The 12,100-nt window shown below is 47.8% G+C and overlaps 1 protein-coding gene across 4 annotated transcripts in view; it reads right to left on the reverse strand.

The window, feature by feature from the left end:
* The window catches only part of ACAP3 (ArfGAP with coiled-coil, ankyrin repeat and PH domains 3), a 146,946-nt gene extending 137,084 nt beyond the window's left edge, over positions 1 to 9,862 (reverse strand). For 2 of the 4 annotated variants that reach the window (XM_083752551.1, XM_083752550.1), the window contains exon 1: positions 9,606 to 9,862. In XM_083752551.1, coding sequence (XP_083608677.1) covers positions 9,606 to 9,652 — 47 coding nt within the window. In that variant the 5' untranslated portion in view covers positions 9,653 to 9,862. The remainder of the gene's footprint in view (positions 1 to 9,605) is intronic. The other 2 variants (XM_083752553.1, XM_083752552.1) reach the window with 1 other exon arrangement.
* Between the last annotated feature and the right edge of the window lie 2,238 nt (positions 9,863 to 12,100).

Below are 12,100 nucleotides of genomic sequence, written 5' to 3' on the forward strand. Positions count from 1 at the left end.
GACACGAGTCCTGAATCACACAGCAGACAGGCGCCTGCATTTGGTCTCACCAGAGCTACAAAAGAGGAGTCTACTGGATCAGACCCATCTCGTCCAGCATCCTGTTTTCACAATGGCCAACCAGATGCCCCTCTGGAAAGCCCACAAGCAGGACCCACACATAACAGCACTATCTCCCCACTCGTGATTCCCAACAGCTGGCATTCAGAAGCATACCGCCGTTTCTTCCTTAACGAATTACTCACAGCACCCAGCTTGATATGACTTGCCACAGATCATGACATATATATGAGAGAAGGGGATCATAGGTGTACTGTTTCGGCGGGGCGATTAAAAGAGGAAATGGATGTGTTTTCACCTGAATCGGTGACACAGATGATTGAATGAGTTTGATGGTTTGTTGCTGTTTCTCCCCACCCCCTTTAATTGCACGAGATATTAAAGGATGTATCACCCAGAAAGAATGTTAGGCAGTCATTGAATTCTGAGGGATTTCCCTTTCAGTCAGCACTTGCTGCGAGAGCCAGCCCAGCATCTGTTTCCAATGTGCTGGAATGTGTGGAGTCCCAGTGCCTCTGAGAATGTGCAGAGTGTGCGTTTCTGTCACTTCTGAGTAACCACAAACAGCCCAGACACCCGCGGTTGAGAACGCCCCTGGGGTTTGGAAACGCAGGCCTCATACTGGGAAAGGTTCTCCATTGCAAAAACCAACAGAGATAGAGAATATTGGGCCACGAATCGGACAGTGGAGATTGTACTTGCAACAATAGGACTCTAATGAACAGCCCAGCCTCACTCTCAGCAAGCAAAGGCATTTGGCCCCAAGCCTACTCGTGCTCAGCCACTAAGTAAATAAACACGCAGACCTATACAATTCAACTTGACGTCACCTAGCAAAGGGTCACGGCCACAGGGACAGAGACATCTGGCCAGTGAAGTCACTGCTCTGGCATAATGCTATGGAGGCACTGGTGGGCAACCCCTCCGTGGCTCTCCTCTGTTGGCTGGGCTAAGCCATCAGAGGCATTTGAGTGAGGCCCTAAAGAAAATGTACCATGCAGTCTGAGAGCAGCTCAATAGGCACTAAAGGTAAAGGGACCCCTGACCATTAGGTCCAGTCATGGCCGGCTCTGGGGTTGCGGCGCTCATCTTGCTTTATTGGCCGAGGGAGCCGGCGTACAGCTTCCGGGTCATGTGGGTAGCATGACAAAGCCGCTTCTGGTGAACCAGAGCAGTGCACGGAAACGCCGTTTACCTTTCCGCCAGAGTGGTACCTATTTATCTACTTGCACTTTGACATGCTTTCGAACTGCTAGGTTGGCAGAAGCAGGGACCGAGTAACAGGAGCTCACCCCGTCATGGGGATTCGAACCACCAACCTTCTGATTGGCAAGTCCTAGGCTCTGAGGTTTAACCCACAGCGCCACCCACGTCCCTCCATAGGCACTAGCTGTTATTTACGGTAAATCGGCCACTTGGGTTCCTGTTCATAGTAGGAATACATATAACTCCCTGGATCTGTTGCTCCAAGTCTTTGTTCTGCCTGAGTATATGTTCTGACTTTCTTCAAATGTAAGATGGGGAATCTGGGTCGGCAGGGAGAGACCACAACGCAGTGGGTATATAAGGGATGTGGGAGACATATGATACAGTTCTGATTTAGAGCCGGTGTGGTGTAGTGGTTAGAGTGTCGGACTAGGACCTTGAAGACCAGTGTTCAAATCCTCACTCAGCCATGAAGCTCACTGGGCCACTTAGTGCTTCTCAGACTAACCTACCTTGCAGGGCTGTTGTGGGGATTAAATGATGATGGGCAGAACAATGTATACCACCGTGAGCCCCTTGGAGAGGAAAAGGCAGAACACAAATACAATAAATAAATAAATAAATAAATAAAGGCGTATCTACACAAATCACACTTTCAAAAGCAATATGCAAAATGAAATTTGCACTTCTCTGAATTTTGCAATGCAAAATTCCAGCCAAGGAATGTGTGAAAAGAAAAAGGAAAGAAATGCATAAACTGGGGTAAAGTGTGCATATTAATGAAAATTAGTGAAAATAACATAGAGTCATTATGTTTAGGAAAATGGCTGTGCAAAAATGTGTTTGTTGTGCAAAATTTCACCCATATGTGGGAAATTTACTGGTGATTTTTTTGAGGATTAAGAGAGAGAGAGAGAGAGAGAGAGAGAGAGAGAGAGAGAGAGATTTGCAAACTTGGGTGGGAAATGTGAAAAATGGAACTTAAGGGAGAACCAGAAACCAAAATGGGCTGATTCCCCCATCCCTAGTGGTGAAGCACATGGTTCCTTGTGGAAATTATTATTATTATATAGTACTACATTAAATTTGTATGCCACACTTCATCTGAAGATCCCAGGTGGTTCACAACAAAAAAATACAAAATGAGAATAGAAAATAACAATGAGTCCCTGGTTGAACCATTAGGGCAGTGATGTGAAAGATCTTGATGAACTACAACTCCCATCAGCCCCAGCCAGAAATTATGGCCAAATCTACTATTCCCAAAGTTCCCTTGGAAGATGAGCTGATTCTTAAACCACTCTGGGAAGTGAAGCTCTGTGCACTCTCAGCACCCTTCATAAACTACAGTTCCCAGGATTCTTTGGGGGGAGCCATGGCTGTTTAAAGTAGTATCATTTGTGTTTTAAAGCATAGTGTAGATGTGGTCTTCATTACTAATTTCTAAGTAGGAATGGACAAATTTTGGTTTCTCTCTGTTTCTCATTTTTCGGAGTGTACTTTTTTGTAAGCCTCTTTCAGGGTTTTGCTTTTACAATCAAGCGGTTTATAAATAAAAGTTCAGCACTCCACATTTCCAACTCAGTTTGCAATTTATTTGTTTCTTTTAAAAGCCCTCCTAAGAATTCATCAACATTTTAACGCGAGTCTCTTCCATGAAATCTGTATACAATTCTGTCCAATATACACGTTTTTGCAGTTATTTCCCATAGAATGTTGCATTTTGTATGTTTATCATCACAAATATCTGCAGTTTTGTATGCATCACCGTGATGCAAAATCCGGAGAAGTGAGGATTTCGAAGGGCAGCTGCATTTTGGCCCATGGATTGTGCCAAAAAAGTGTGAACGAAGCAGATTTGCTTTTAAATCCAAACTGAATCAGATTTCCCACCATCACCAACGAGAACTAATTCCAGAAATAGAAAAGGTTACTGCAGTTTGAATTTCCTTCCATTTATTCTGGTCTTTTATTCCACTCCTCCTTACTGATGTCCACAAGCGATCCCCGACATCATGCAGAATCGCACGAGTGCATCAAAATGGCTTTTTGTGTGTGCCGCGTTTAATCGATGTGTACAGGGGCTCGTTTGCAGCTTTGGATGGAGGGGGGCAGGGAGGAGAAAAGCCAAGGATGAACGGAAGGAAATCAAAACTCTGGCCAACTGCCTAGACTTGGCAAACGGAGGATCTTCACAAAGTACAGAGTTAAACTATGGAATTTTCTCCCACGAGCAACAGTGAGGGCCACCAACTTAGATGAGGATGTAACCAACTTACAGAGGAGAAAGCTACCAATGACTACCAGCTCTTAGGGTTATGCTTTACCTCCACTGCTGAATTCAAAGCTCCTGGGAGTCAGAAGTGGGGAAAGTTGTTGTGCTTAAAGGGACCCCTGACCATTAGGTCCAGTCGTGACTGACTCTGGGGTTGCGGTGCTCATCTTGCTTTATTGGCCGAGGGAGCCGGCATACAGCTTCTGGGTCATGTAGCCAGCATGACTAAGCCGCTTCTGGTGAACCAGAGCAGCACACGGAAATGCCGTTTACCTTCCCACCAGAGCGGTACCTATTTATCTACTTGCACTTTGACGTGCTTTCGAACTGCTAGGTTGTCAGGAGCAGGGACCGAGCAATGGGAGCTCACCCCATCGCGGGGATTCGTTGTGCTTAGGTCCTGCTAGTTTGGTCATATCCACAGAATGGAAGATGGTAGGTTGCCCCAAGGATGTGCTCTATGGGGAGCTGGCTTCAGGCCCCAGACCCGTTGGCAGACCAACTCTGTGCTACAAAGATGTCCGCGAACATCACATGAAGAAGGCTGGCAAAATCAATCCTTTGCAGTCAACCGCAGTGCCTGGAGACAGGCAGCCAAGTTATGAATCCATAGCAGTGACCAGAAGAAGAATGACCACTGGGAGGAGTGCAGAGAGAAGAACTGTTACAGTGCATCTGCAGCAGCACAACCGGACACCTCCATCTGCCCCAGCTGCAACAAAGCATGCCTCTCCCATATCAGTCTCTACAGCTGCAGCAAGCACTGCAGCCTTCCAACAGTTTGACTTCACTCCCAAAGACGCACTTCTTTGTTGTCTCCCGAGACAGGAAAGCAGGAGAAATTTTGGATGCAACCTAATTTTTCTCATTCTTACAAGGTGGGGAGGGGCAGAATATAATACACATTTATAAAATGATGCATGGGTGGAAACAATATTTTTTTAAAAGAGTGTTTTTCTCCCTAGCTCATAGGATTCGAACTCAGGATCACCCAATGAAGCAGAACGTTGGGAGATTCGGGACAGATAAAAGAAAGGGCTTTTCAACGCAGTGCATAGTTAAACTATGGCACTTGCTTCTGGAAGAGGGAGAAATGGCCACCAACTTGGAAGGCATTAAAAGAGGAGTAGACAAATTCATGGAGGATAAAAATATAAATGGTTACTAGCCCAAATAGCTATGCTCTGCCTCCACACCTAGAGGCAGCAATGCTTCCTAACACCAGTACAGTGGTACCTCGTGTTACATACGCTTCAGGTTACAGATGCTTCAGGTTACAGCCTCCACTAACCCAGAAATAGTACCTCAGGTTAAGAACTTTGCTTCAGGGTGAGAACAGAAATTGCACGGCGGCGGCACAGCAGCAGCAGGAGGCCCCATTAGCTAAAGTGGTGCTTCAGGTTAAGAACAGTTTCAGGTTAAGAACGGACCTCCGGGACGAATTAAGTTCTTAACCTGAGGTACCACTGTAATCCCCTTTTCCTAGGTCAGTTGCATGATGAAGCACAGATTTTTAATGCGGGTAGAGGTCATGACTTCTGTACCCAGCAGTGATCTGGACACAGAGTTGGGGAGCCAGGTCCGGGCTCAGAGCTGATGGCAGAAGACAGCGAGGCCAGTGTGCCAGACCCTGGACCTTCATGGACACCTTTTCCCGACCAGATGCCTCCTAGGAAGCAATAGGCCAGAGCCAATGTTGCTTGAAGGAGGTATACAAGGTATACAAAGCTCACTCAGAGCTGTCTGTGGTACAGCAATCTTTGACCAGTCTTGTTGCTTTCTCTGTGGGCTCCTGCATTGGAGCAGAACATTACAGTAGACGACCTGCCTATACCTTTCCTGCTGTCGGAGCCACAGGTAGGTTTGGAGATGCCCTGAGCAAAGCACGCTTTAGTGGGTCTGCTGCTATGTTAGAGGCCCTCTTCCTCACCTGGTGAGGTGGACCACTAGTCAGCTTGTTAGGCCCTGGAACTTCCATTTAAATTTTGCACTCAACCTGGTAGTCAGTCAGTCAGTCTCTCTCTCCGTATATATTTCACCACAACTTCCAGCATCCCTTAACTTTCCATGGTGTCTGGAGTTGATGGGATCTGTACTCCAAAACCTCTGGAAAGCACCAGATATGGGGCTGTGCCCAGTGTTAGTCCTATTCAAAATAGACTTCTTGAGATTGAGGTACATGGCTAATTTAGCTTTGTCAACTTCAATGAGTCCACTCTGAGTAGGACTCGGAGATAATTCTAGGGAAGGCTGCTCTGCAGGAAATTTAATTGGCACTTTCTGGCTGCAGATGGTTTTTCAAAGGCTGATACAGAGCAAGTGTCAGTGGTTGGTGCTGCTGGGATACCGAGGGTCTGGCACCAGGTCTTCCCAACATCTCTGCCCCACAGCAGGAAGTGGATGATAATCTGATGAGTACCATTATCAACCAAAAGTTGGGGGAAGAGACTTGGACAGTCCAGCCATGTTTACCCAGAAGAAAGTCCACCTTGAGTCCAGTGTCACTTACATTTGTACCATACATGTAAAGTGGTGCCATAACACTTTAATAGTCCTGGCTTCCACTGAAGAATCCTGGGAACTGTAGTTTAATAGTGTTGAGAATTGTTACAAAAACCCCTAACTCCCTTCACAGAGCTGCAATTCCCAGACTTTCCTGGAAAGAGGGATTGACTGTAAAACTACTCTGCAAGTCGTAGCTCTATAAACTACTCTGCAAGTCGTAGCTCTATAAGGGCAACAGGGGTCTCCTATCAACTCTCAGGATTATTTTGGGGGAGCCTTGGCTGCTAAATAGTGCTTTAAGTGTATGGTACAGATTGGGGGCAGGGCGGTCTTGCTCCCAAGAAAGTATACAGAGCTTCACAGCCTTAGCTAAACAGATAGACTAATCAGCTCTCTGGCAACAAATTAACCAATGAAATAGCACATTGATTTAAATTGGATTGGACTGAATTCACTTTGCAGATTACCAAAACCTCAGTTAAAGCACCTTTTTGCAAGGTTTTGTTTATTAAAAGATAAACGACCATTACTAATGGGTTGACTTTTTAAGTTTTCTTTTAATGCTATTTTTACAACAGGGCTGCATTTCTAGACCCAACCTACTCGGGAGTAAGCCCTGTCAAATGCAGCGCCTAAGTGGATATGCACAAGACTGTGTTGTAAAATATCCCGACCTCTTGTTTGCAGCTGTGCGGATTAAAAATTTGCCTCCGCCAAGTGGAATGGAACCTCAATCTTCATCAGCTTCTGCGGCTCTGATTGATTAGCCAAACCATGTAAACCGACTGGTGTTTTTGCAGCTCCAGTGATGAGGTCTTCAAAGGAAAGACAGCACGGCCCAGGATAGTTGTGCAGGCCAATCCATGTCTACTCAAAAGTAAGTCTCCCTGGCTTACTCCAGATAAGCACCGTTAGCACTATGGTCTGGGCCTGGGCCAGCAATTCCAGGTTTGAAGATGTCATGGACATCTTTCCTCTGTGAGTAGACCTAGGCACATCAGAAGAGCCCTGCTGGATCAGGCCAAAGGCCCACTAAGCCCAACATCCTGTTCTCATGGTGGCCAACTAGATGTCTCCTTGGGAAGTCCCCAAGCAGGATCTTGGCACAACAGCAACTCTCCGACAGAAGAGGCAGGACCCAGCCATCATGGCTAGTAGCCGCTGATGGCCTTCTCCATCGTGAATTTGTCCAATCCTCTTATAACCATTCTAGTTGGCGGCCATCACTGCCCCCTATGGGAGCAAATTCCATACTTTGCACTGCCTGGAGAAATACTTCCTTTTGACAGTGATATTCAGACACACTTTGAACTTCCCAGAATACCCAAGGATGATTTTGGGTTACAGGCCTTGTGGGAAATGGAAAGGGTGTCTTGATTCAGCTGCCCAGTGCAACTTACGACGGACAGGGAGAGAGCCCACCAGAGGATGCTTTGCTCAGACCGACAACAAGCCCAGCCTATGGCATTTTGTGCATATAAACCTATATGTCCAAACATGTGCGAGCATGCGCATACAAGCAAATATTACATGCAGCAAGGGGGAAGCTTATTTCAGCCCAAGGGCCACATTCCCTGCTGGGCAGCCTTCCAGGGGCCACATGCCAATAGTGCGTGGAGCAACAGTTGCAAATTATGCCTTTGTACAGGAGACTAATTTCTACGCGCATATTCTCACAACCCTCTGCATCCCCCCCCTAGGCAAGCAGAAAGGCAGGATCAGAGTTCAAGGGCACATTCCAGCCAGGCAAAAACACTCAAGGAGGGCCAGTGAGGGTGAGGGAGATTTCCGAGGGCCGGACAGAGAGGCCTAAGGGCCACTTCTGGCCCCCGGACCTGAGGTTCCCTACTCCTGATTAAATGCATAGATGCATACAAAGATCTTTCTCAGTCTCTCTCCTCCCTAATTTAAGGTATACCTTTGCCCTTCCAGGAAATCTGCAGCTGGCGATGCTCCATTCCTGCACTCTAAGCCCGTATCACTGACCAATATCTCCACGGCTCCAAACACGAGAGCCATCACATCCTTTCTGGTGGGTGGTCTCTGCGGCATAACCCTGTCCCCCGCCATCTCAGACACACACGCCTGGCTGCAGATGACCTTGATGTCTCCCCATCCATCCTTGAGTTCTCTCCTTTTCCCTCCTCGCTTAGTCGCTCAAAAAAAAGTCTTTGGGGAGCAGGAGGAGAAACAACCCCCCCCCACACTTAATCAATATGAGTTTTCTCGCTCTCTTTATTATTATTATTTTTTAAAAAATAATATTAATAATGTTTTGCTTCTTTTGCCATTCCGGACGTCTTCTGGCTTGCCTTTCTAGACGAGGCTTCTTGACACCACCCATCTTTCCTTTATCTGTTCTCACGCCCAGCTGAGATCCCTCCGGATGAATGGATGTGTGTGCGTGCGTGCCCCTTTGTACAATGCCAGGCGTTCAAGTCTCTGCGATTGGAGGGACCCAGCCAGACAAAACACACACACACACACACACACACACACAGTTTTTTGGTGTGTGTGTTTTTAAGGCTGGGCGGGATCCCATATTTCCACTCCTTGTAGAAGAGGATGACATTGAGTCCCCATCCTCCGTAGAGGGGATCCTCAGGCCTGCATCCTAGATTCTCCTTTTCCCAAAACACTACCAATGCCGCTAGACCTCATGAGGCTCATTAAGGGGGACAAAGCTGTTTGCATCGGACAGAACCGCCTTTCCGTGGATCCATTTGATCACCCCTGCTTACTGGATCCTTCTGTCTCTTTCCCACCTCCCTTAATGAGATTAGAGGGGGAAGAGCCTTTGTAAGGCAAGAAGACAGTCCTAGACAGGCAGTCCTAGACAGGCTTCCCTCCCTCCCCCCCCTCTCTTTTTCTCTGCCAGAGCCAGCTGCTCATCTTACAGGGACTAGAGGCTTAAAAAAAAAAAATCATTATCAAGATGTTGAGGGGGGTGGCTTGAAAACCAAGTCCCCCTTTTCCCTACCAAACCTACCATTATGTTCCACGGCAACTCGTGTGTGTGTGCGTATGTGTGTGTATGAAATCCTCCATGAAAGCTGTTGAATTCTTCCATGCGGTTTTTGCACAGACCAAACCTGAATCTCTCTCTCGCCTGCATTCTAAGGGCAGGCGAGAGATTTCCCCTCAAAAAAAAGGGGGGAACGCGGGGAGAGGAGGCATTTTGCTCCTTGCACAACCCAACCCAACCCAACCACGACCATTTCTTCCTTTCCCCGCCTTTAACAACGAATAAATTCAACAAACCCCTGTCACTGTGTGTGTGTGTGTGTGACGCCAACCTGCTTCCAAACCGCGACGCCGAACGCACCCCGTACAAACGCCAAAACCAGGTCACGGTTTGGGTTGGGGGGGAAAGGATGGAGAAAACCGGCTCCGAGGGGAGACCTGGTCCAGCCCCATCAAGACTGCGCCTTGTTCTTGGGCGGGGAACCAGAGCGGGGTGGGGTGGGGGGCGGCGGTTGAATCCGAAGCGATTTCAGCGCGATCCGTTTTGCAACCATAACAAGAAAGAGAGACGGAGATCAGCGAGACTCTTTCTTACCGGAATCGGGGCGAATCCTTGATGCACTCCTCGAATTCGACCGTCATCTTGGCTTCTTTTTCCCCCTTCTTCTTCTTCTTTTTTGGAGGGGTGGGGGTAGGGGTTAGGGATTGGGAGAGGGGGGTGGAAGAGAAAGCGACTCAAAATCCGGAGAGGCGCATCTCCTGCGGCAGCGAGCCCCGCGCACAGCTTCGCCACCCGGCGCCCTGCTTGCCTCCAGCGGCGCGGGCTGAGCGCAGGAGGAGCGGCGGCAGCGCCAGTCCGTCGGCGCGCACGCTCTCGCCTTGGCGCGCGGCTCCCTCTCTCCCTCCCTCCCTCTCTCTCTCTCTCCTTCCTGGGCTGTCAGGGGGGTTGGCTGGGGAACGAGCCAGCGAGCGAGCGAGCTGCAGAGCTTGCCAAAGAGTTGTGTCACACATACACACCAACACACCCAGGGAGCATCTACCAATTACCTTGGAGAGCAGAGGAACACAGGACGGAATTGGAGCGCGCTTTTTTTTTTTTTACTTATAGAATTATAGAGTTGGAAGGGACCCCTGAGCATCATCTAGTCCAGCCCCCGACGATGCAGCAGGAATATGCCGCTATCCCACATGGAGATCACACCTGCAAACTTGCCATGATCAGCACCACCAACCAACCGAGCTATCCAGAGCTTATTTCTTTTATGGCTCCAGTCATATCCCCCTTTCCTCTCCAAGGAGCTGAAGGGGATGTGTATGGTTCTACCCCTCCTCCTTGAATCCCCGCAACAACCCTGTGAGGTAGGATACGCCGTGAGGCTTCCAAGCAGGGGTGCCCACTATGGTGGGGCCATAGCTGTCAACTCCCCCCTTTTTTTAAGGGAAATTCCCTTATTCCGAATAGGATTCCTCGCAAGAAAAGGGAAAAGTTGACAGCTATGGCCCCACCCTGCATAATCACATGACATGGCACTTGCACACTATTTGAATGGCAGTGCCCATCAAATTTGAAGGGGGCTGCCCCTCAAACATTTTAATGGGGGCAAAGGGACCTTGGCCCCTAGGAGTTGGCTCCTATGCTTCCGAGGTGGCCGCCAGTGAGCTCCAGGGCTGAGTGGTGGGACTTGAACTCTGGCCTCCCAGAGTCTTCTTCCGGCACTGAAACCACTACTACACCACAGTGGTTGTCGTTTGTCCATCTGAGCTCTGACTGGCAGCCACTCTCCAGGGTTTTGGGCAGGATGCCTTTCCCCAGAAATGCCATTGGGGATTGGGCCTGAGCGTGCCGCAATATGAAGCAGATTCTCTGCTCCTGAACAGGTGGAGTGCTGGGGCAGATATATAAATAAAATAAATGTCGTTAAAACGGGACCATAGCAAATAGGACAGTTTAGGACATCCTCTGCCAACCCGGTGCCCGCCAGATGTTTGGGGCTGGCAGGAGGTGTGGCCCAAAACATCTGGAGGGCAACCAGCTTGGTGCAGGCTGATTTAGAACACGATGCTGCTGCTGCAGTTTACCGTATTAACTCCATCTGATTTCAGCAGAGGAGTTAAATACATTTGGCAAGACCCATGCCCTCGACATTTGTATAGTATGGTGTTTGAGAAGGTTCCAAGCACTTTGCATGGGTTAATCTGTTGCACTGCTTACAACAAGCCTGCAAGGTAGACTGAAAGGATTGGAAGGGGCCAGTTTAACAGCACCTGGTTTGCAGGCAAGATGTCCCAGGTTCATTCCCTAGCATCTCTGAGCAGGGCTCAGAGAGGGGGAACCCTGTCTGAAACTCTGGGAAGTGGGTACCAGTCAGTGCAGGCAGTACTGAGATAGATCAGTGTTTCTCAACCTGTGGGTCACCAGCGCATCACAATCCTATGCAAGTGGGTCGCTGGCTTTGTAAGTAAACCCCAAATAATAATTGTTTGTAATCCCTAACTAGCAGGATGGGCACCTCTTGCAATTTTCCTGTTTCGTTGTCATGTCGTAAAGGCTAAATGACCTTTGGTGTCCCTTCCAACTCTACAGTTCTATGATTTTATTACAACTGTGGCAATAAATCGATGGGTCATGGTGCTAAGCAATTCTGGCCTTGAGGGCCACCACACCAAAAAGGCTGGGAGCCACTGTAATAGATGGACCATTGGTTTGACATGGGAAGGCCTATCCTTGGAGGAGGCGTTTTTTTGTGTCTCTATAAGGTTGGCTATATTATTATTATTATTATTATTATTATTATTATTATCAATTAAATTCTATACCACCCTTCATTCGAGGATCACAGGGTGGTTTACAATATAAAATACAAAAATATTTGTAATATAAAAAGACAAAAATGCCTACCATAGTAGAAAAAAAAAGGAATAGCCCCCACCCCAGACAGGGATGTGCTAGAATATGATAGATCCTCGCTGCATTGTTATACTTCATAAAGATGCAGTAGAAAAGTGAGATAATGAAATATACAAATGTTTCAAGTCAACTTCTCTAACTACCCATGTTTAAAGTCCTGATGATATTATTATTATTATTAT

This window comes from Podarcis gaigeae (genome assembly GCF_964106915.1).
Source record: "Podarcis gaigeae genome assembly, chromosome: 8".
NCBI lineage: Eukaryota > Metazoa > Chordata > Lepidosauria > Squamata > Lacertidae > Podarcis > Podarcis gaigeae.